Source organism: Patiria miniata, unplaced genomic scaffold (assembly GCF_015706575.1).
Source record: "Patiria miniata isolate m_02_andy unplaced genomic scaffold, ASM1570657v1 HiC_scaffold_8, whole genome shotgun sequence".
NCBI classification, from domain to species: Eukaryota; Metazoa; Echinodermata; class Asteroidea; order Valvatida; family Asterinidae; genus Patiria; species Patiria miniata.
Window position 1 is genome coordinate 10086830 of NW_024037075.1, and position 24456 is coordinate 10111285.

The 24456-nt window shown below is 38.5% G+C and overlaps 1 protein-coding gene across 1 annotated transcript in view; it reads left to right on the top strand.

The window, feature by feature from the left end:
- Positions 1-24456, top strand: part of LOC119719716 (mucin-2-like) — a 117227-nt gene that overhangs the window by 60429 nt on the left and 32342 nt on the right. Inside the window, exons 22-33 of the mRNA XM_038189215.1 lie at positions 178-424; positions 3413-3465; positions 4560-4888; positions 5200-5304; positions 12190-12250; positions 13093-13125; positions 13670-14128; positions 16591-16626; positions 17261-17719; positions 20426-20461; positions 21066-21524; positions 24236-24271. Of these exons, the coding sequence (XP_038045143.1) occupies positions 178-424; positions 3413-3465; positions 4560-4888; positions 5200-5304; positions 12190-12250; positions 13093-13125; positions 13670-14128; positions 16591-16626; positions 17261-17719; positions 20426-20461; positions 21066-21524; positions 24236-24271 (2313 nt within the window). The remainder of the gene's footprint in view (positions 1-177; positions 425-3412; positions 3466-4559; positions 4889-5199; positions 5305-12189; positions 12251-13092; positions 13126-13669; positions 14129-16590; positions 16627-17260; positions 17720-20425; positions 20462-21065; positions 21525-24235; positions 24272-24456) is intronic.

The window sequence follows — 24456 nt, forward strand, 5'->3', positions numbered from 1 at the left end:
GATTCAGTGTCATGGCGGTGGGATTTTATTGTTTACTTTTTCTGATACACATGGCTTCTGAAGGAAGCAAAGGATGTAAGACAGCGGATATGTTTTTAGCCTCCTAAATATAGTACGTACCATAACCACATCAAATACAATCCTGACAGTTATTTCTGCTTTGCAATATAAAAAAAGGTTTGCAATGTGAAAATGGCATGGAGTACCAAGCCTGCGGGAAGGTCTGTGCTGATACATGCTACGAAAACCCCGAAATAGAGGAGGAAGATTATGGTTGTGAAATGCATTGCGTGGAGGGCTGCCACTGCCCCGAAGGCACCAAGCTGTGGAAGGGCGAGTGTGTGGATGACATCCAGTGCCCATGCATGTACAACAACCAAGAGGTAGAGCCAGGATTCGTTGTCATCGAGGACTGTAGGAGATGGTAAGTTTTCACTTGTTTGGTCTTTGCTCCTCCCTACTTCCCTATCCGAGGGCCCTGGTGATCACATTTTACTATCTTGTAGAGGTTTGCTACAAATAAATCAACAACAATATAAGTCAATAACCCACCCTAGAGTTCATCCTCTGGCCGCCCCCAGTGGGAACTGGCGCGTGCATTGTGGTATCCAAGTGGGGGAGAACGTGTACAGAGTTTGAGGTGAGTTGACTCGCGATACTGGGTACAAAAGACTCCCTCAACTCAGGTGAGATCATTCAAGAACCAACACTGCATGGTCTGGTATAATGAACAGTTAAAAAGGAACACTACTGTACAAGTGCTGATACTTCCGGCAGGTTTGAAATGGAGAACAAAAATGTGAAAATTTCGATGACAATAGTTTGGTGTTCACCTCACATATGTCAAGAGGATGACTGATGGAGCACACTAATTTGCATAGGGCAAAAGTTGAAAGGGCACTACAAGCTTTTTAAGATCAGCAATTGAAACCTAGAGGTCTAAGTCTGTTCAAGAAAGAACATAGTGCTTTTCCACTTTGTTGGTTTTTAATTTAATGAGTATGGCTTGCTGTAATTTGTGCAAACTTGTAGTTCTCTTGAAATTAGACTTTCAGGGAGCCCTTTAGTATCACAATTTCAGGCTTTTTTTCAAATTATAAATAACATATTGGCACAAGTTGTGTCAAGTTGAAAGTCGATCTGATTGCATTTACATGCAATTTCAAATTTTGCAAGTAGAAAAATTATATAAAAAGTCTCATACAAAATCAAATGCGTGATCTTCACTTCGGATTTTGCATACAAGTAACATAGTCAATGTACCCACCGATTTTCATGGCAATTTGATTTTCCTTAACCGCTATAATTTCACCCTGGCTAGATCACTGTTAAGGAACAATGTTACCTTAGGGTCTTGGTCTGAGCCTAGTTTGAAGTCGATCTGATTTCATTTCATGTCAAATTTTGCAATTAGAAAAAAATCAATTGATGACGTCATCATATTTTGAACACTATTATCAATATCTGCCTACCCACCAAGTTTCATAACGTTCGCACATTCCCTCATATGTGTTTCAAAAATTCACATTTTGATGATGTCATAATAATGTCAAACATTTTGCAAAAAGTTATGTATATAAGTGAAACATGTACAAAGTCCATGAGATTTGGAATGGAAGAACAAGAAGAAGCCAACAAATCAGAACACAAACAAAGATCACAAAAACGGATCTTAAAAAGGTTAGTGTTCTTTCAGCAAAACGACAACAAATCACATAGGGATGTGTGTGAATTGTTTTCGTCTTGCTGAAAGAACGCACACCGTTTTTGTGATCCGTGGACAGAACTTTAAAACGCCGGGTGGTTGTGTTTCAAATTCCCTAACTTGAAATGTACATGAGTTATTTGAATGATTCTTATACTCGTACTACAAAAAGGAATCACGCAGGAGATAAGTTTGTTGTGTCTCTCGCAACAGATTCAATTTTTTAATAAACCTTATTCAACCGGAATACCAAAGATTAAGGGCAAACCGGATACATAAAGCACATTAACATTAAAAATTAGGAGGTACCCATGACCCCCTTGCGTAGTTTGATGCTCACAAGAAAACTGATTGTGATACCCAAGACCACAATGACGATAGTGATACCCAGTAACCACTACCCACCAACAACGGCCGTTGTGAAAGCCTATTAAATCAAGCGATGAAACCAATTAACAAGTAAGGTGCTATAACTTCAGCACTTAATTAAAAACACCTGCCCCATTTTGACGGTTAATCAAATAATTATAAAATTGTAGTGCACATTCCCCACAGCAGGCACATGTAGTGGGGGTATAGCCTTGTGGAAAATCATAGGCTATACATGTAGATTCAAGATTAACATGTTAGTAATTCTGTTTACTGGATCAGCCCATGAGGCACATCACGGGCCACAAGGAATTGAGTTAACAAGTTGAATTTAGTTTAAGTAGTCAAATGTTCACTCAAAACCAGCATTATGGGGCTCGTTCTCTTCTGGGGCACCAATAAAAATGCCAACAGATAATCACTTTTGTGCCCAAACAATAGTGATAGACTAAATACAGAATATCCCCCTCTCTTCTATTTTCAGTGGCATTTTTGCAAAGATTTTTTTCCCCAAAAATGACACTATTTTTCTCAAAGTCATGGGTCACACATGCACCTGTGAGCTTTTGATTCTGCATGGTTATTTTAGAACCTGGTAAGTGCAATGAATTTGTAATAATAATAATGCATATTTGTATTAAAGCGCACATATCCAGCAGTATTGGTGCAATGCTCAAGGCACTACATCATTGTTACCCTATATTCATTGGGCCAATGAAACATACCAACTCGGCTCCCTGAGTTAAAACTCACAGCTATCATTAGAATTTTGCATGTAAAAACAAGGTGGCAAAATGACTACCCAAAATCCATAATTGTTGCACTTTCTCCTGGAATTACTCGTACTTGGCGTGATATAGTACATTTTCCAAATTTCCCACCACCAGTGCATGCGTAGTGGTGTGCAAGACTTCAATTCTCTATTAATTGAATATCATTTCCTTTTATTAAGACAAGTTTTTATCATTTTTGGGGACCAGTATTGATAGCTTTCCAAGAGCAAATGGAAATACATGGAGCTGAAAATATGCATGGGTGGTGACTACATGAAGGCTTTACACCTTGATTACATTGAATCAGCACACAAAATAATTCCAACCTTACTGACCCTATTTTTGAAACGGCATGTAATTGGAAATGGATGTATTTTTTGTTTTTGCCTCATGCATCAAGGTTTTGACTAAGGTGTAAAGATCAGTGGTGACTCAATGACAATCTCAGGTTATAGTTACAAAGTATGAGTGTGACTTTCACTGCTGTGATAGTGGAAATATTAAAACAATATGAATATACGATAAGCACCTTTTCATTTTTTGTTTTGGGGTGGTTTATTCTCAGTGAATGCATTGAGGGCAACATGACATGCAGCGGGTCTACTTGTACAACACCATGTAAGTATCCTGAGTTGGATCTTCCAACATATAGAATAGATTTCAGGTGTGATATAACTGAACAGTAAAACTTCATATTCACTAATTGAATTTAATAAATACCTTCGAGAGTTGATGGTTTCTGATTGGTCGAGACTCGATCACGTGGCCGGTCATTAACGGTGATAATGGACCGGCTTCAAAGATCAAGCGAATAAATGGCCCCTGAACCAGCATTGATCAAACCCTGTTCAGCCCCATGCAAGCCAATGATTGGTCAAAATATAGTAACAGGCCTGCGGTAGCTTTTAACAATTGAGCACTGCACATGCGCTCAACCCCCATCGCGTGAGACTGACGCGCGCGTACGCAACACAGTTGCTAGGGATGCGTGCGTACCCACTTGTGCGCGCGTAAGGAAATTTTGAAACGACAACGTACATTGTTTGTCGTACACCAGTGCAGTATATACTGAGGATGTTTACGACGAAAGCGTAGATCTACGATTTATTTTCTTTGAAACACTTCACCCACCGACATATTTACCTTTTGTAATTCCGGACACAAGGAATGTGTAAACGAGATTTCAGCTTCCTCCATCAGGTAAAGATACGAAAACATTGTTGTAATTTGTTTCGATACGGCAGCAGTTTCTGTTGAGTGTACGTCGTTATTCTGTTAAGCTAAAATATGGCCCATGAATATGAACACAAAAAAGTCTGGAAATATCGCCGGAAAAAGTCACAAAATTGGAGCATTTTAACTGTTTATTTCGTTATAAAGGTATTTATTAATGGGAATAACAGTGTGAGGATCCGGTCTTCACTGCGTGATAATGACCGGGTGTGGGGGTGACCGCAGTGAAGACCGGCTCCCCACACTGTTATTCCCTTAATTAATAACAGCAGTCTGTAAATTTTGTAAGTTATGTTACTCAGTGCTTAAATACAGTCGTTTTGCCACACTTAGTCTAAAAACAGTGTAGTTTTTTGCTTGTTGTTTCATGCCTGGAAGACTTGTAAATTTAGAAGTGTCTGTAGTATGTGTAGGAAGTTTGAATTTATTTGTGGTATGTCCTGAACATGAATTGACTCACTGTCTGCTCTTTCTTGCAGTCACTCCTTCATCAACAACTTTGTTTGTGTCAACAACTCCCTTGGTCTCAACGACACCTTTGGGTTCCACAACTAGACTGGTTCCAACAACCCCATTGCATTCCACAACACCATTGCGTTCCACAACGCCATTGCGTTCCACAACGCCATTGCGTTTCACAACGCCATTGCGTTCCACAACGCCATGCTCTTGCCTTCCTGGTGAGTTCACATGCTACGACTGCTCCAGGTGCATATCTATCGATGATGTGTGCGATGGCATCAACAATTGCGACGATTTTTCAGATGAAGAAAGCTGTGAGTGTTTCTATGGCGGCAAAAACTATACCGTAAGTTGTTGAACCTGTTTCTAAGAAGTTAAACCTCAGGCATTCAGCACACACCATTTTTTAAAAACATGTTAACAAAAGTTGAAGGACCATTATGTTCTGTTAGATAAAAAAAGGGCAACAACATATTCTTGGCTATTTCTTTTCACTGCTTCTGTATTCAACTTTTAGAAATGATACTCACTGTAACACCTCAGAGCACCTGATTGTGACAGGTAGCTTGGCTGTAGGCTTACTGCGCCACATGGAACTGCCATCCATGATAGCTAACGTAGCACAGCTAACATACCATGTCTTTCTTTCTGTGTTAGGTGAACCAGCAGTTTCCAGGAAATGGTTCATGTGAGGTCTGCAAATGTGACATTGGTTCATCCACACCAAATTGTGAGAAAATATGTGCCATCACTTGCGCAACAGTGAGTACAGATATTGTTTCAAAGGGTTTCACGACCATCCACAGTAATTGTATTAGGGCATCCTTTTTTATTCTTTGGTTTTCATTTGCGACCCTCACAACTGCCCCAGACAAGGCCGAATAAATTTAGGGATTGATTTCCCACCCGACAACTTTGTAAATACTTCAAAATTAATTGTCCAGAATTGTCTGAGGTATATCTACAAATTATCTAATATGTACAGCTTCTTCTTAGTTATTTACAGGTATTGTTTGACATTTACAGAATAATATGTACAGAACGAGTAACACTAAATTATTATGTGGGTTTAGTCATTAAACTGCCTGCTTTAGGAATTAAGTTAATCAATTAGCCCAATATCTGAAATGCTCTCGCAATGAATCCTACACTAAGCAACTTCCACAATAATATAATAAGGGAATAAATGTGTGCTCCGGAGATTTTTATCACTCGTTTAATACCGCTTAGAGTCTGGGTGCTGATAATTACCCGAGCCGGAGGCGAGGGTAATTATCAGCACCCAGACTCTAAGCGGTATTAAACAGAGTGATAAATACCGACCGAGCACATATTTATTCCCATTCATAAATACCTTATCCGTAAAAAAATATCAAATAATTCGTTCAAAAAATCCCGATTTTGTTCAACAAGTTCACTTCATGCTTTTTGAAACATCCCTCTAGCAAAATAATGGAGTGTTCAGCTGGCGAGTAAGATGTAAACAACCCTTTTATGGAGATTGACGCGCGCGTAACATGTTCTGCGCGATGTCACGCAGAACGCACCTGGGGCGTTGCGTTTTGAATTTAGAACTAAAAAATTCTGACTCGCTTGTAGTGTTGCGCATGCCTACGTGAGGATTGTGAACGTTCAACCAATGAAACGGTAAGAGGCACTGGATTTTTAGGAGTCCACATTTTATTGTGACACTGGAAAAGTGTTTAAGACCAGCTAGCCATGTCTGTATCATCCGTTTAATACCGGCCACGTGACGGGCTCTCGACCAATAGGAATAGCTAAACTGTCTGAGGTATTTATGAATAACTGATTAATTGCTGGAACAATAAATTAATTCTTATGTAGGAAAACATAATGAGATGATACCTTATAGGAATTAGATAATTTATCGAACATTAATTTAATCCTAACCTAAGTAATCTTAATAAGATAACCTATAACAAGTTAATAGCCCTAACAGTTCTGAATCCTCCAATTTTGCACACCCCCTAGGGAGTTAGGGTTAATAAAAAGAACAATGAATTATCCTAAACTAAGCCGGCAATATATATTCAAGTTAATAGCACAATCCTCATGCCAAGACCTCCATGGCAACATGAATATCTATGAGCCAACGTGCATTATTGATCATCTATATGCAATTACATATAGGACAACAGACTATACAGACACGGGATACTGCTAAATTACTGAAGCGTTGAATGATCTGTTGCTTGGACAATGTTGATACCAACGAACCTTATTTTGGACTCCCAACCCAGGAAAAAAAACACCTTTTTTATTATCGCCAACCCTGTGCCCATCTGATATCCCAACTAACAAAAAATGTAATAAATGAGAGAAAAAAAAATTAATATCACAATCAGGCAATCAGGCTCTGGAGTTGTTTGAAAAGCCATGGAAAATTACATTGAAATTTCATTTGAAGCACGGTGTATAGCAACCAATGCAGTCCCATAAGATGTGGTGTTGCCTCTCACATGCATCATATCAGGGTCTGTAGTTTCTTCACTGTTGTGTCATGGCTGCCACTACAGCTGAATCATTTGAAGTGAGCTGCATGCATGGTGCAGATATTATGAAGTCAACTGTATCTTGCAAGCGATGGTTTAATTATTTTGTTAGAAATTTAGAGATGGAACGTTTCCAATTTTAATCAGAATTCTTACTTTAAAAAAAAAATCTTTTTCCAAAATTCAGATTTTTCTGACCATCTTTTCCCCGCAAAATCTGAAATTTTAAAATTAAACTTCAATGAATTTGATGAAAATGGTGCTCCAATATCTGTGCTGCGAGACATGTCTGAAACTATGTTTGGAGCTTACAGCATGTTAAGACGTTTGCACGTGAAGTTCGAGTTCGGCTGCAGTAAAATGGTGTGTTATTTTCGGAGATTTTAGATTTAGTTGTACAAAATACAATGGTTTTTAAATCACAATTTGAATTTTATGGCAACATTGAACATTTTTCACATCGTAAAATTTTGTTTGGAGCTAAAATAAACAAGGAGGTAGTTTCCAGAAATTTTGCACAGAGTTTATTTTACATCCCACATTACGTGTGTAACTGCGGTGTAGCCTAGATTTTGGACCCAGATTTTTGTTTGGACTTCCAGCCTATTTATTGATTGTTTTCCTATAAGCCAGTTTCATCACTGTATAAAATCAAAGTAATCTTATTGCAATAAACAATGCCAGTAACACTTTACACATCTGGCATTAATTAATTTAGCCATCTATTCAAGTGCAACTCCAGCTTCTTGTCTGACCTGTGTCCCATGTGACTTAATCCTCACTTTCTCTGAAGGCATTGGAGAGCATGGTTGAAAACATCATGCTAAAGAGCGTTGGAGCCAATGCACAGATCTGGTTTAGATCATTCTTCACTGGGAAGGCTTCTGATGATTCTCTCTCGTTCTGCACATGAGCCATCAAGTTGTTATGAAACTAACGCACCATGGTGATGAACTGGCCTGAACAGCTGAACTTGGCCATTTTATCTTCCCGAGACCTTTTCTATTGACGGTGTCAAAGGCCTTTGTAAGATCTATAAAGGTGGTATAGAGATCTCTGTTCTGTTCCTGGCACTTCTCCTGGAGATGTCTTGCTGCAAAGATCATGTCCACCATTCCTCTTCCAGCACGGAACCTGCACTGACTGTACACCTCAGCAGATATTGCATCAACATCGGGCGCCTTTCCACTGGTCAGCTGACTGAAGACTTTCTGAGTCCCCTTTTGGATGGTGTGTCATGTTTCTGGTTGAAGGTGTTGGTGATGAGGAAGTCATGCATGGAACACAACTTCAGGAGGAGGAGGCCGTCAATTGCTATTGCATTACCCCACTCTGTGAAAAACATTGACTCCATTCCAGGTCTGGTGGTCTGCACCAACTCTTGCGTTAAAATCGCCAAGAAGGATGAGTTTCTCAACTTTGGGACTGCTGTGATGAGGGCTTCGAGCTCTTCACAGAACTTGTCCTTCACCTCCTCAGAGTTAGTCCTGGTGGGTATGTAGGCGCTGATAATTATTGTTAAACACTTGTTATGGCCCGAAAGAAGTTGAAGCATCATGAGATGATCGTTCAGCCCCTTCGGCAAGCTGGTGAGCCTGCAGACAGTGTGGGATTTGACTGCAAAGCCTACTCCTGCCTCTTTGTGTTCCCTACTGCTGCGTCCACTCCAGAAAAAAAAGGTGTAGCCTCCCCTTCGGAGAGCTTTCCCACGCCAGGTTGTGCATTTCACTCAGGACAGTGACATCAACATTATAGAGTGCAAGTTCCCTAGCCACAAGGGCTGTCCATCGCTCAGGTCTGTCAGCCTTAACGTTTATCGCTAAGGTTTGCACGTTCCACGTGCCTAGGGTGAGTGTTGTCACCTTATGTTTCTCTTTCTTTCTATTTCGACCGCATATGGGGATCCCCTCTAGCAGCGTTAAGCTGGTCTGGTGATGTTGAGGCAGGCTATTTTTAAGGCGCCTTTTCTAGCCTCGTCCTCTTGCTATGGAAACAGGCAGAGCGATCCTGAAAAGGGCTGCTTGGTCGCTCAGGGGGATGCAGGGCTCCACCGCTGCCTTTATCCAGCGAAAGACGATTATATGGCCTGAGCCACTTGTGTGCAGGTTGTGACTGCAGAAATCCACACTTGCTGGTTCATCACTCTCCCATCGCCAAAGGGTTTTGCATGAAGTTGCGACTTTCGCTGCAGAAATTAATTTAATTGAGGAAGAGTCGCACACCATCAGCCTCACTCTCTCATCCTTGCTCATCTGAATCCAGTGGAAGGACAGAGTTGAGACAAGTAAGAGATAAACAGGAATGCAGGAGCTGCTGGAAGGTTGACAGTTGACATAGCCAGCTGACTGCCTGTGGGGCTCCACTCCAGATTCTGTGACAGATTTACTCCCTGGCTATTTGCCAAAGCTTGGAAAAACGGGCTGTTGACCTAAGCTAACGAGTCGTATCTACCCAGGTTTGTGATCATAATTGTCCTCTCAGGTGGACTGACAACCAAGTCTAATGAGCTTCACCTAACTTGGGCAATCTGATTAAAGTGCAAGGAACACGCTAACACCCTCTGTCATTCAGTAGAAACAGGGTTGGCACGAGAAGCCAGACAGTAGGATTTGGTTGCGAGAGGTAATATTGAGAAGCAGTGCTGTAAATGGGATAGTTCAGTGAGGATGGAGCTTCTTAATTCTCCCTTCCACCCCCAGCACATCCTAGCCAATTGTGAAGTAACAGCCAGTTTAACAACAGCAATAAAAGTTAAGCCCAAAATATGTTCATAATGCATATATATACTTGTTTTTGAAACTAGAGGTTTGGTGTTTGTTTGGGGTCTATGCAGGGTGATGGGGTGGGACACCTTTTTTATACGTTGTTTCAGTTCAGCTTTATCGACACATTTCTCAGGTTAACCCTTTCAACTCAGCCCTATGTAAAATTGATCACCAATGGTCACAATTTTCAGAATATTGTACTTTGTGTTTCCTGCCCTCTTTTGACTCATGTTTGATAACCATTTTTTAAAGCTTTATAGACTGGCTACCAATGGTGTCATTTGTTTATGTATGGCAGCATTACGTTTTCATAGGTGAAGTGAGAAAGAGGCCAGACATCTGTTGTTGCCACGCGTGCCCTAATTCCTGCTGAAATCTGCCTGGGGAAACTCCTACCAAAAATTGCAGATAACAAGAACAATTCAAGAGGAACTTTAGGTTGACAAAGATGTTTAAATCTTCTCGATTTGGGCAACAAAATTTTGTTGCCCAAAAGTCACTTTTGCAAAAGTGACAAGAAAGGAAATAGCGAGACAGCAATGCAGATCTTTTGAATGACATGTACTTGTATTTCTATATATTCACATGTACATTGTACACTGATGTGTACATAATGTTTTTCCAGTATTTTTCGATGGCATAAAAGCCATAATGATCATTACACGACTTGAATAATATTCTAAACTTTTTGTCATAATTTCTGCAAGGAAATATTTAGCATTAACTCAGTGGAGGACATATATATTTCTGTAAAAAAATACATTTTCCATCTCATGGAATACTGTGATTGCATGGATTGCTTGAAAATGAAATATCAAGTAAGTTCCTCACTTTCATAAATTTTGCACCAAACCTGCAATGTTTGTGTAATTTTTGGTTGGTTAGTATGATGACCATCAATGCATACCATTGCTTTCAGAGTTGTTTTCTTGTGAAACGTGATTGGATTTTGTAGTAATGCATTCAAAAGTCTCCCACCAGTTTGTTTTTCATACATTTTGGGCAAAAAATCAGTAGAAAAGAATTAGAACAACCCTAAATGTTGTTTTTAAAATGGCTGCCATTAAGACGGGGGGGGGGGGGGGGGGGGGGGGGGTGTCATATATGGATCGTTTAAAGAAAAAAAAAAACCCTCCCAATTAGGGCTGAGTTAAAAGCATTAAAACAAGGTTCCAGATATTAAAATTGCATTGCTACAATTGCGAAACCTTCTCTGGAGACTGACATCCAGTGGAAAACTGTTAGAGATCAAGGCACCAATGTGTGGTTGCAGGCACCACATTTTTCTTATGAAAAATGATGATCATTTTGCACACTGTTTCCACCTCGTCAATCAGTGTGTACATACACATGGTACTCCATTGGTCAGTCTGTAGAAATCCATCTATCCCATCAGGAAAATCCTTTGCAGTTTGAAATTTCAATAGAAACAAACGGGGAACAAAAGAAGGGAAACAAACCTCTTCACAACTAAATGAATGTAAGGCTTGGTGCGTGCATGCAGGAGTGTGTTGACTATCCATGTTTGACTTATCGGGTAGTCTGTCATGGTTGATATAGTTACCTTGCATCTACTCATTGAATACATTTAATGATGTATTCGGTTCAGGGTTTGGTTATTCAAAATGGCTATTTTTATGTGAAGTTTGTGATTAATTTATAGTGTACCTCATGTTTTGCACTATGTGGGTCTATACCATACCATTCTTGGCTTGTTCTAGTCATTATTTCTTCTACATGATCTAGTTACATTCACTTGACATTAATCACATTGAACTAACATCGCTTGCTATTTGGTATTCAGATGTCATCATGACGTCACAGTAGGATGTGCACCTTAGAATTGCGCTTGACATGGGTTCAAAGTTTCAAGTTCACGCTTTGTGCTGCATAAAACAGAGTGCCAAAAAAACATATAAAATGAAGAAAGAAATGATGTATAAAAACAAAGGGTTGATTGGCACAGCCCCAGCACCGCAAAAGGTTATTAACCCAGGGAAAATTAAGTATGAATTTTCTAATGTGACCTTATTTATCAGTCATATCTTTATATGCATGTACCGCATTTGTTTTTCTTTTTAACCTGTTATAATTGTAATGATGTTTTTTTACAGAATTAGCTGATTTTTTTTTAATGTAGGATATCAGTGACTACTTCTCAGTCATCAAATGATACAGTTCCAATCACCATTTTTATCAACAATTCACATGTTACCCATCAAGTTCAGTAATATTCATTGGAGAACACATTGTCTGTGAAATACGCAACAATGAAATACATATTTGAAAGTTCAGTGAACAGTGACGTCCATATTTGGCTTCAACGCAAGATAATCATTCATTACTTTGTGCATTAATTTTCAAAACAGGGCGAAGACTTGTATTTAAATGAAAATGACACCACAAAGTGCTGCGAATGCAAACCACCGGGTGAGTATGTTTAACAAGAATACAGGATAGTTCTTTTTGAATGAATTGAAGAAACAATGTCTATTAATGTAAACTTATGCTTCACTTTGAGTTCAAGTCTTGTCAGCTAATGGAGGATCAGAGAGATTATTTAACAGTGGGTTTAAAATTAGGTTCAAACTAAGGGGGAAAATCCATTTGAAATATGATGAAAATTGTTAGTATAAGTGCTGGCGCTGTTTGTTTCATGTACTTTGGTGATGCATGTATTTGGAAGTAAGTCAAGTCCCTATGCAGATAGTAAAATAGGCTTTTTTTTATTTTCATCACATTACCACTGCATCTCATTCTCTGGAACGTAATTTGTCAGGATTTTTTTCTGATTTGGTTTCTTTTCTATGAAATCAATTTCAAAATCTGAAAACTCTTAGGTTTTACTTTAAAGGTATTTCTACCTATGAAACATGTAGAATGAATGAAATGTATAAGCACATACAATTTGTAGATCCTATGATGCTCTAGCCCTTGGTAAACTTCCAACCATTTTATTATTTCATGGATTTGTTTATTTCCCCCACCTCACCCTTGTATTCTAACAAGCTTTATAGGATTTCTGAATCAATTGCATAGAATTTGTTGCTCTTGCTCTGTGGCCAGCTTACTATGCGCGCCTAGTCTTGCTATTAAAGGATTTCAACATCTTGAAAACATTTGCTGTAAATAGTCATTTGTATTCTAAAGTTTTCATTCTGATCTGCAACAAAACTCAAACCAACCACTTGGTAGATTCTAATTTTAAAACAGATATTTAGTTTAAAGTGATCACTAACTTTTGTAATATTATTGTTGAATTTTTCCTGTAGTTCCTCCAACAACAGTAGCTGTTACAACAAGAGGTAAGAATTGAAATAAAGATTACTCAATAGGTAGCATAAGCCTACTCAAATGATATGGTGGACTTCTTGTCTTATACTAACATTAATACATTTGATACTGTATGGTATTGTGCAGTGAGGAAAAAAGTATAATTTTCATGAATAATATTCAGAGGTTTTAGAATAACACATATGTCTGTGAATAGAATTGAATAAAACAACACGTTAACCATGCAGATTTGTAAGGGTAAAGGCTAGCATTAAAACACAGTTGTTACGTTGACTTGCCTTATTCACACTGAAAAGTCCACATTATAAAACTGGAGAAAAATATCATGAAATACGGAAGCCTATACAACAATTGCTGAATGGTGGTAAACATTGAATAACCAGTTATTCCACTACAACAAATGGTCAAAATGCACAAAGAAAACCACAATCCAATTGGAGTCGGGGATATTATACTGCAGCTTGTTCCCGAGTGATGGTTCATAATAACAAGTTATGTATTGATATTTTCACCTTTATTTCAAGTTATTGATATTGCCATATTTATTCTTCCTAGCAGCAAGCACAACCATTGAAACAACAACTGAGGTGGTGTGTGATGAAAACCTGGACAGATCCAATGAAGTGTCTGTGAGCAGAACTACTGAGAGTGGTGCCTCTATTGGTCCAGAAGACGCATGGAGGCCAAGCAGCCCTCCTAACCCATCAATGCCATACTCAGGGTCCTCCTTGAGGGTGACTTTTACTCCAAGAGTTAATGTGACATCTGTCACAATCCACAAGGATAGTGGAAACTCTGGACTAACTGAGGTGGCATTTAAATTCAAACCATATGAGAGGACTGACCTGATACCCCTATTGGACCCAGAAGGTTCATCGGTATTTGTGGGCACTTTTGGACAAAAGATTCTACTTTCTGATGGCCCGCTATCCATGGTGGAGGTGGAAGTCTACATCATCAATCCAGACGCCAATGACAACTTCTTTGTGGTATTTAACGGCTGTGCACTTCCTGGTAAGAGCTTGCTTGAATTGTTTCTGAGAAAACATCCTTTGCATTGCTGACATCCTTGAGATGCGTGCTTTTGAACCACAAGGATATTTCCTAAATGGACCTTTAGTGCATTCGTTGTTAGGCCCCAATGGTTGTTTTACCGTCGGATGGTTCAAAATCAATTGTCTCGCCAAACCTTTTGAATTTGGGAATACAAACTAATGCTGCAAGTTAGCCCTCAGATTTGGAAACGTTTACCCGCACAATGGGTCAGTTTAGTGTATGGAATTGCCCCTTACACAACAAGGATTTAAGCAGGCATGCAATTTTCCTCAGATCAGCTGATTTCCTCTTTTTTTTACTTCCCATGTGTGCCATTAGAAATAAAAAAACATGACAAAGTCTTGGAAAGATTTGAATTTCCTCTTTTTTGAGTGACTTCCCAGTTGGATGCCTGTCTATGACCAGAGATGAAACTTTTCCGATTTTAATCGGAAATCCGACTTTTTAAATTTTCCAACGAAATTTCCGATTTTTTTACAGTATGTCCCAGAAAATTTGATTTTCTAACGATTTTTTCACAAAAAGTCATTTTATTTCAATCATAATTTTGAAGAAAAGTCGAAGGAAATGGCACGTTAAAATCATCGCCAACGTAGTTTAATCTCTTTCACCAGTCGTTATTGGAGTGTTTCAACGGTAGAAACACAGGGCATAACACTGATTGGAGCCTTCTCCGGCTGGACAAAAGGTTAAACATTGACGGGCGACATGGAAAATCACTGTGTAGCATGTGCGTGCGAATATGCAATGGTACAGCGTACGTACCACACCGTACCACTAGCACATGGCCGGTAGGGAACGGGTAGCCTTAATTGTGAACGATCCAGTGGATAAAATCATTATGTTGTGCGATTTCCAGAGGTTTCAGATTTAGTTGTACAAACTGCAGTGCTTTAAAAATCATGATGATTATCTCGAGGATAGCGAAGAGAGCATTAGCGAAACATTTCACTGGCATTTGTTGGAAGAGAAAGACGATAATGCCTGATTTTTTCCCACGTATGAATGCAAGTGGAGTAGTGGAGTTGTGTGGTTGAATCATGGACATGATTGAAGCACCATGAACGGTGCCCTTGTCTTTTGGACTTTTCCCTTGACTTTCTCAAGGAAGAAGTGAACTTCTTTATTGATGACTCCATTACTCTTACCGTAATTCAGGCATTTTATGCAATGAAACCACTGACCTTTTTTTTTCATCGTAAAATTTTGTTTGAATCGAATATAAAGCAGGTGTTGGTGTCCGGAAATTGGGCATGAAGTGTATTGTATATGTACATGTACATGTGTGTAATGGCAGCGCGGCCCAGATTTCGGACACATATCTTTGTTCGGCCTATTTTCCGATTTTTTTGCCATATGCCAGTTTCATCTCTGTATTATATGCGAGCAGATTCAGCAGCTAATTATGCCGAAAAATCCGTAAGATTCTGAGCATTCAATTGACCAATCAACAGCTTAGTCCACATTTCTGAAGTCACAGTTTTGAAATCGGACTCTGATTGGTTAACATTCGGGGGAGCATAAAATTGGTACTTTAGGATATATCAGACGTTGAACCGTGGCTCTGCAGACATGAATGTCTGATCCTCAAAACAAGTAGCTGAGGGAGATAATAACCTAGTCTTTTTTTGGAACCAGTGGAAGGACTCAGTCATAGGCGAGAATAAACCCAGCCATGCCACACTGCTGCAACTTTACAGAGTGAATACAAATATAATTGTTTACATGTTGAAGTCAAATTTTGAAATGAGACTTGAGTTGTGTACGGCAAAAACATATTCACATTGCCCTTAAATGACTTACAAAAACGCATCTGAAAAACATTTTGACGTACTAATGTCATTGTGACGTCATCATTTATATAATAAGAAGCAAATGAAGCAATTAAAGATTTCTAGATTTAATCTTTGAAAATCAATATAAAATCAACTGTGAGAGACCTGAAATTGACTTTTGCGGGAATCGATAGAATAATCCAGGATCTTTATTTTATCTTGTGTGTCAAATCACATGACCCTTCCTTCCAGACCAAACTGGAAGTGCCTCATAATTTGATAGTGGAAAAAGATGTGAAATTGCTTTCAATGAAGTTTGTCTCTGGCTAGGTTGTACATTTTGAAAAAAAATTACTTGTCTGCGACCTTTACATTAAGGAATGTGAGCTATTTTTTTTAATTTTTTTTTTTTAATGATTGCTCTTGATCAGTTTACAATGCAGTAGGTGTGCATATACCGGTATGTTCAAAGTGAGAGCATGTGATTGATCTTTGAAAATCAATTGAAAATCAACTGTGATGGATCTGATTTTGCCTTTTTACAGAAATCAACTCGCCTTTGACAATTATCTAACTGTCATTCTAGACTTTCAGTGTTTTTAGCAAACTTTTGTAAAACTGTTGCCTTTTGAATTTGTCCTATAGTCCCTCCAACTACAGTAGCTGTTCCAACAACTACAGGTAAGATCTGAAATAAAGATTACTCAATAGGTAGCATAAGCCTACTCAAATGATATGGTGGACTTCTTGTCTTATACTAACATTAAAACATTTGATACTGTATGGTATTGTGCAGTGAGGAAACAATATAATTTTTAAGAATAATATTCAGAGGTTTTAGAATAACACATATGTCTGTGTTAGATGAAATCGAAATTGAACAGTTTTTTTTATCTGAATCCTTCTGGAAAGGGCAAATTTTATTCCAATTGTATAAAACAACATGTTAACCATGCAGATTGTTTAAAACAACATGTTAACCATGCAGATTTGTAAGGGTAAAGGCTAGCATTAAAACACAGTTGTTACGTTGACTTGCCTTATTCACACTGAAAAGTCCACATTAGAAAACTGGAGAAAATATCGTGAAATACGGAAACCTATACAACAATTGCTGAATGGTGGTAAACATTGAATAACCAGTTATTCCACTACAACAAATGGTCAAAATGCACAAAGAAAACCACAATCCAATTGGAGTCGGGGATATTATACTGCAGCTTGTTCCCGAGTGATGGTTCATAATAACAAGTTATGTATTGATATTTTCACCTTTATTTCAAGTTATTGATATTGCCATATTTATTCTTCCTAGCAGCAAGCACAACCATTGAAACAACAACTGAGGTGGTGTGTGATGAAAACCTGGACAGATCCAATGAAGTGTCTGTGAGCAGAACTACTGAGAGTGGTGCCTCTATTGGTCCAGAAGACGCATGGAGGCCAAGCAGCCCTCCTAACCCGTCAATGCCATACTCAGGGTCCTCCTTGAGGGTGACTTTTACTCCAAGAGTTAATGTGACATCTGTCACAATCCACAAGGATAGTGGAAACTCTGGACTAACTGAGGTGGCATTTAAATTCAAACCATATGAGAGGACTGACCTGATACCCCTATTGGACCCAGAAGGTTCATCGGTATTTGTGGGCACTTTTGGACAAAAGATTCTACTTTCTGATGGCCCGCTATCCATGGTGGAGGTGGAAGTCTACATCATCAATCCAGACGCCAATGACAACTTCTTTGTGGTATTTAACGGCTGTGCACTTCCTGGTAAGAGCTTGCTTGAATTGTTTCTGAGAAAACATCCTTTGCATTGCTGACATCCTTGAGATGCGTGCTTTTGAACCACAAGGATATTTCCTAAATGGACCTTTAGTGCATTCGTTGTTAGGCCCCAATGGTTCATTTACCGTCGGATGGTTCAAAATCAATTGTCTCGCCAAACCTTTTATAATTTGGGAATACAAACTAATGCTGCAAGTTAGCCCTCAGATTTGGAAACGTTTACCCGCACAATGGGTCAGTTTAGTGTATGGAATTTCCCCTTACACAACAAGGCTCTAAGCAGGCATGCAACTTTTCCTCAGATCATCTGATTTCCTCATTTTTTTACTTCCCATGTGTGCCATTAGAAATAAAATAACATTACAAAGTCTTGGAAAGATTTGAATTTCCTCTTTTTTGTGTGACTTCCCAGTTGCATGCCTGTCTATGATATGCGAGCAGATTCAGCAGCTAATTATGCCGAAAATACTGTAAGATTCTGAGCATTCAATTGACCAATCAACAGCTTAGTCCACATTTCTGTAGTCGCAGTTTTGAAATCGAACTCTGATTGGTTAACATTCGGGGTACTTCCCATGTGTGCCATTAGAAATAAAAAAAACATGACAAAGTCTTGGAAAGATTTGAATTTCCTCTTTTTTGAGTGACTTCCCAGTTGCATGCCTGTCTATGATCAGAGATGAAACTTTTCTGATTTTAATCGGAAATCCGACTTTTTAAATTTTCCAACGAAATTTCCGATTTTTTTACAGTATGTCCCAGAAAATTTGATTTTCTAACGATTTTTTCACAAAAAGTCATTTTATTTCAATCATAATTTTGAAGAAAAGTCGATGGAAATGGCACGTTAAAATCATCGCCAACGTAGTTTAATCTCTTTCACCAGTCGTTATTGGAGTGTTTCAACGGTAGAAACACAGGGCATAACACTGATTGGAGCCTTCTCCGGCTGGACAAAAGGTTAAACATTGACGGGCGACATGGAAAATCACTGTGTAGCATGTGCGTGCGAATATGCAATGGTACAGCGTACGTACCACACCGTACCACTAGCACATGGCCGGTAGGGAACGGGTAGCCTTAATTGTGAACGATCCAGTGGATAAAATCATTATGTTGTGCGATTTCCAGAGGTTTCAGATTTAGTTGTACAAAATGCAGTGCTTTAAAAATCATGATGATTATCTCGAGGATAGCGAAGAGAGCATTAGCGAAACATTTCACTGGCATTTGTTGGAAGAGAAAGACGATAATGCCTGATTTTTTCCCACGTATGAATGCAAGTGGAGTAGTGGAGTTGTGTGGTTGAATCATGGACATGATTGAAGCACCATGAACGGTGCCCTTGTCTTTTGGACTTTTCCCTTGACTTTCTCAAGGAAGAAGTGAACTTCTTTATTGATGACTCCATTACTCTTACCGTAATTCAGGCATTTTATGCAATGAAACCACGGACCTTATTTTTTTCATCGTAAAATTTTGTTTGAATCGAAAATAAAGCAGGTGTTGGTGTCCGGAAATTGGGCATGAAGTGTATTGTATATGTACATGTACATGTGTGTAATGGCAGCGCGGCCCAGATTTCGGACACATATCTTTGTTCGGCCTATTTTCCGATTTTTTTGCCATATGCCAGTTTCATCTCTGTATTATATGCGAGCAGATTCAGCAGCTAATTATGCCAAAAAATCCGTAAGATTCTGAGCATTCAATTGACCAATCAACAGCTTAGTCCACATTTCTGAAGTCACAGTTTTGAAATCGGACTCTGATTGGTTAACATTCGGGGAGCATAAAATTGGTACTTTAGGATATATCAGATGTTGAACCGTGGCTCTGCAGACATGAATGTCTGATCCTCAAAACGAGTAGCTGAGGGAGATAATAACCTAGTCATTTTTTGGAACCAGTGGAAGGACTCAGTCATAGGCGAGAATAAACCCAGCCATGCCACACTGCTGCAACTTTACAGAGTGAATACAAATATAATTGTTTACATGTTGAAGTCAAATTTTGAAATGAGACTTGAGTTGTGTACGGCAAAAACATATTCACATTGCCCTTAAATGACTTACAAAAACGCATCTGAAAAACATTTTGACGTACTAATGTCATTGTGACGTCATCATTTATATAATAAGAAGCAAATGAAGCAATTAAAGATTTCTAGATTTAATCTTTGAAAATCAATATAAAATCAACCGTGAGAGACCTGAAATTGACTTTTGCGGGAATCGATAGAATAATCCAGGATCTTTATTTTATCTTGTGTGTCAAATCACATGACCCTTCCTTCCAGACCAAACTGGAAGTGCCTCATAATTTGATAGTGGAAAAAGATGTGAAATTGCTTTCAATGAAGTTTGTCTCTGGCTAGGTTGTACATTTTGAAAAAAAATTACTTGTCTGCGACCTTTACATTAAGGAATGTGAGCTATTTTTTTTAATTTTTTTTTTTAATGATTGCTCTTGATCAGTTTACAATGCAGTAGGTGTGCATATACCGGTATGTTCAAAGTGAGAGCATGTGATTGATCTTTGAAAATCAATTGAAAATCAACTGTGATGGATCTGATTTTGCCTTTTTACAGAAATCAACTCGCCTTTGACAATTATCTAACTGTCATTCTAGACTTTCAGTGTTTTTAGCAAACTTTTGTAAAACTGTTGCCTTTTGAATTTGTCCTATAGTCCCTCCAACTACAGTAGCTGTTCCAACAACTACAGGTAAGATCTGAAATAAAGATTACTCAATAGGTAGCATAAGCCTACTCAAATGATATGGTGGATTTCTTGTCTTATACTAGCATTAAAACATTTGATACTGTATGGTATTGTGCAGTGAGGAAACAATATAATTTTTAAGAATAATATTCAGAGGTTTTAGAATAACACATATGTCTGTGTTAGATGAAATCGAAATTGAACAGTTTTTTTTATCTGAATCCTTCTGGAAAGGGCAAATTTTATTCCAATTGTATAAAACAACATGTTAACCATGCAGATTTGTAAGGGTAAAGGCTAGCATTAAAACACAGTTGTTACGTTGACTTGCCTTATTCACACTGAAAAGTCCACATTAGAAAACTGGAGAAAATATCGTGAAATACGGAAACCTATACAACAATTGCTGAATGGTGGTAAACATTGAATAACCAGTTATTCCACTACAACAAATGGTCAAAATGCACAAAGAAAACCACAATCCAATTGGAGTCGGGGATATTATACTGCAGCTTGTTCCCGAGTGATGGTTCATAATAACAAGTTATGTATTGATATTTTCACCTTTATTTCAAGTTATTGATATTGCCATATTTATTCTTCCTAGCAGCAAGCACAACCATTGAAACAACAACTGAGGTGGTGTGTGATGAAAACCTGGACAGATCCAATGAAGTGTCTGTGAGCAGAACTACTGAGAGTGGTGCCTCTATTGGTCCAGAAGACGCATGGAGGCCAAGCAGCCCTCCTAACCCATCAATGCCATACTCAGGGTCCTCCTTGAGGGTGACTTTTACTCCAAGAGTTAATGTGACATCTGTCACAATCCACAAGGATAGTGGAAACTCTGGACTAACTGAGGTGGCATTTAAATTCAAACCATATGAGAGGACTGACCTGATACCCCTATTGGACCCAGAAGGTTCATCGGTATTTGTGGGCACTTTTGGACAAAAGATTCTACTTTCTGATGGCCCGCTATCCATGGTGGAGGTGGAAGTCTACATCATCAATCCAGACGCCAATGACAACTTCTTTGTGGTATTTAACGGCTGTGCACTTCCTGGTAAGAGCTTGCTTGAATTGTTTCTGAGAAAACATCCTTTGCATTGCTGACATCCTTGAGATGCGTGCTTTTGAACCACAAGGATATTTCCTAAATGGACCTTTAGTGCATTCGTTGTTAGGCCCCAATGGTTCATTTACCGTCGGATGGTTCAAAATCAATTGTCTCGCCAAACCTTTTATAATTTGGGAATACAAACTAATGCTGCAAGTTAGCCCTCAGATTTGGAAACGTTTACCCGCACAATGGGTCAGTTTAGTGTATGGAATTTCCCCTTACACAACAAGGCTCTAAGCAGGCATGCAACTTTTCCTCAGATCATCTGATTTCCTCATTTTTTTACTTCCCATGTGTGCCATTAGAAATAAAATAACATTACAAAGTCTTGGAAAGATTTGAATTTCCTCTTTTTTGTGTGACTTCCCAGTTGCATGCCTGTCTATGATATGCGAGCAGATTCAGCAGCTAATTATGCCGAAAATACTGTAAGATTCTGAGCATTCAATTGACCAATCAACAGCTTAGTCCACATTTCTGTAGTCGCAGTTTTGAAATCGAACTCTGATTGGTTAACATTCGGGGTACTTCCCATGTGTGCCATTAGAAATAAAAAAAACATGACAAAGTCTTGGAAAGATTTGAATTTCCTCTTTTTTGAGTGACTTCCCAGTTGCATGCCTGTCTATGATCAGAGATGAAACTTTTCTGATTTTAATCGGAAATCCGACTTTTTAAATTTTCCAACGAAATTTCCGATTTTTTTACAGTATGTCCCAGAAAATTTGATTTTCTAATGATTTTTTCACAAAAAGTCATTTTATTTCAATCATAATTTTGAAGAAAAGTCGATGGAAATGGCACGTTAAAATCATCGCCAACGTAGTTTTAATCTCTTTCACCAGTCGTTATTGGAGTGTTTCAACGGTAGAAACACAGGGCATAACACTGATTGGAGCCTTCTCCGGCTAGACAAAAGGTTAAACATTGACGGGCGACATGGAAAATCACTGTGTAGCATGTGCGTGCGAATATGCAATGGTACAGCGTACGTACCACACCGTACCACTAGCACATGGCCGGTAGGGAACGGGTAGCCTTAATTGTGAACGATCCAGTGGATAAAATCATTATGTTGTGCGATTTCCAGAGGTTTCAGATTTAGTTGTACAAAATGCAGTGCTTTAAAAATCATGATGATTATCTCGAGGATAGCGAAGAGAGCATTAGCGAAACATTTCACTGGCATTTGTTGGAAGAGAAAGACGATAATGCCTGATTTTTTCCCACGTATGAATGCAAGTGGAGTAGTGGAGTTGTGTGGTTGAATCATGGACATGATTGAAGCACCATGAACGGTGCCCTTGTCTTTTGGACTTTTCCCTTGACTTTCTCAAGGAAGAAGTGAACTTCTTTATTGATGACTCCATTACTCTTACCGTAATTCAGGCATTTTATGCAATGAAACCACGGACCTTTATTTTTTTCATCGTAAAATTTTGTTTGAATCGAAAATAAAGCAGGTGTTGGTGTCCGGAAATTGGGCATGAAGTGTATTGTATATGTACATGTACATGTGTGTAATGGCAGCGCGGCCCAGATTTCGGACACATATCTTTGTTCGGCCTATTTTCCGATTTTTTTGCCATATGCCAGTTTCATCTCTGTATTATATGCGAGCAGAATCAGCAGCTAATTATGCCGAAAAATCCGTAAGATTCTGAGCATTCAATTGACCAATCAACAGCTTAGTCCACATTTCTGAAGTCACAGTTTTGAAATCGGACTCTGATTGGTTAACATTCGGGGAGCATAAAATTGGTACTTTAGGATATATCAGACGTTGAACCGTGGCTCTGCAGACATGAATGTCTGATCCTCAAAACGAGTAGCTGAGGGAGATAATAACCTAGTCATTTTTTGGAACCAGTGGAAGGACTCAGTCATAGGCGAGAATAAACCCAGCCATGCCACACTGCTGCAACTTTACAGAGTGAATACAAATATAATTGTTTACATGTTGAAGTCAAATTTTGAAATGAGACTTGAGTTGTGTACGGCAAAAACATATTCACATTGCCCTTAAATGACTTACAAAAAACGCATCTAAAAAACATTTTGACGTACTAATGTCATTGTGACGTCATCATTTATATAATAAGAAGCAAATGAAGCAATTAAAGATTTCTAGATTTAATCTTTGAAAATCAATATAAAATCAACCGTGAGAGACCTGAAATTGACTTTTGCGGGAATCGATAGAATAATCCAGGATCTTTATTTTATCTTGTGTGTCAAATCACATGACCCTTCCTTCCAGACCAAACTGGAAGTGCCTCATAATTTGATAGTGGAAAAAGATGTGAAATTGCTTTCAATGAAGTTTGTCTCTGGCTAGGTTGTACATTTTGAAAAAAAAATTACTTGTCTGCGACCTTTACATTAAGAGATGTGAGCTATTTTTTTTAATTTTTTTTTTTTAATGATTGCTCTTGATCAGTTTACAATGCAGTAGGTGTGTATATACCGGTATGTTCAAAGTTTGAGCATGTGATTGATCTTTGAAAATCAATTGAAAATCAACTGTGATGGATCTGATTTTGCCTTTTTACAGAAATCAACTCGCCTTTGACAATTATCTAACTGTCATTCTAGACTTTCAGTGTTTTTAGCAAACTTTTGTAAAACTGTTGCCTTTTGAATTTGTCCTATAGTCCCTCCAACTACAGTAGCTGTTCCAACAACTACAGGTAAGATCTGAAATAAAGATTACTCAATAGTAGCATAAGCCTACTCAAATGATATGGTGGATTTCTTGTCTTATACTAGCATTAAAACATTTGATACTGTATGGTATTGTGCAGTGAGGAAACAATATAATTTTTAAGAATAATATTCAGAGGTTTTAGAATAACACATATGTCTGTGTTAGATG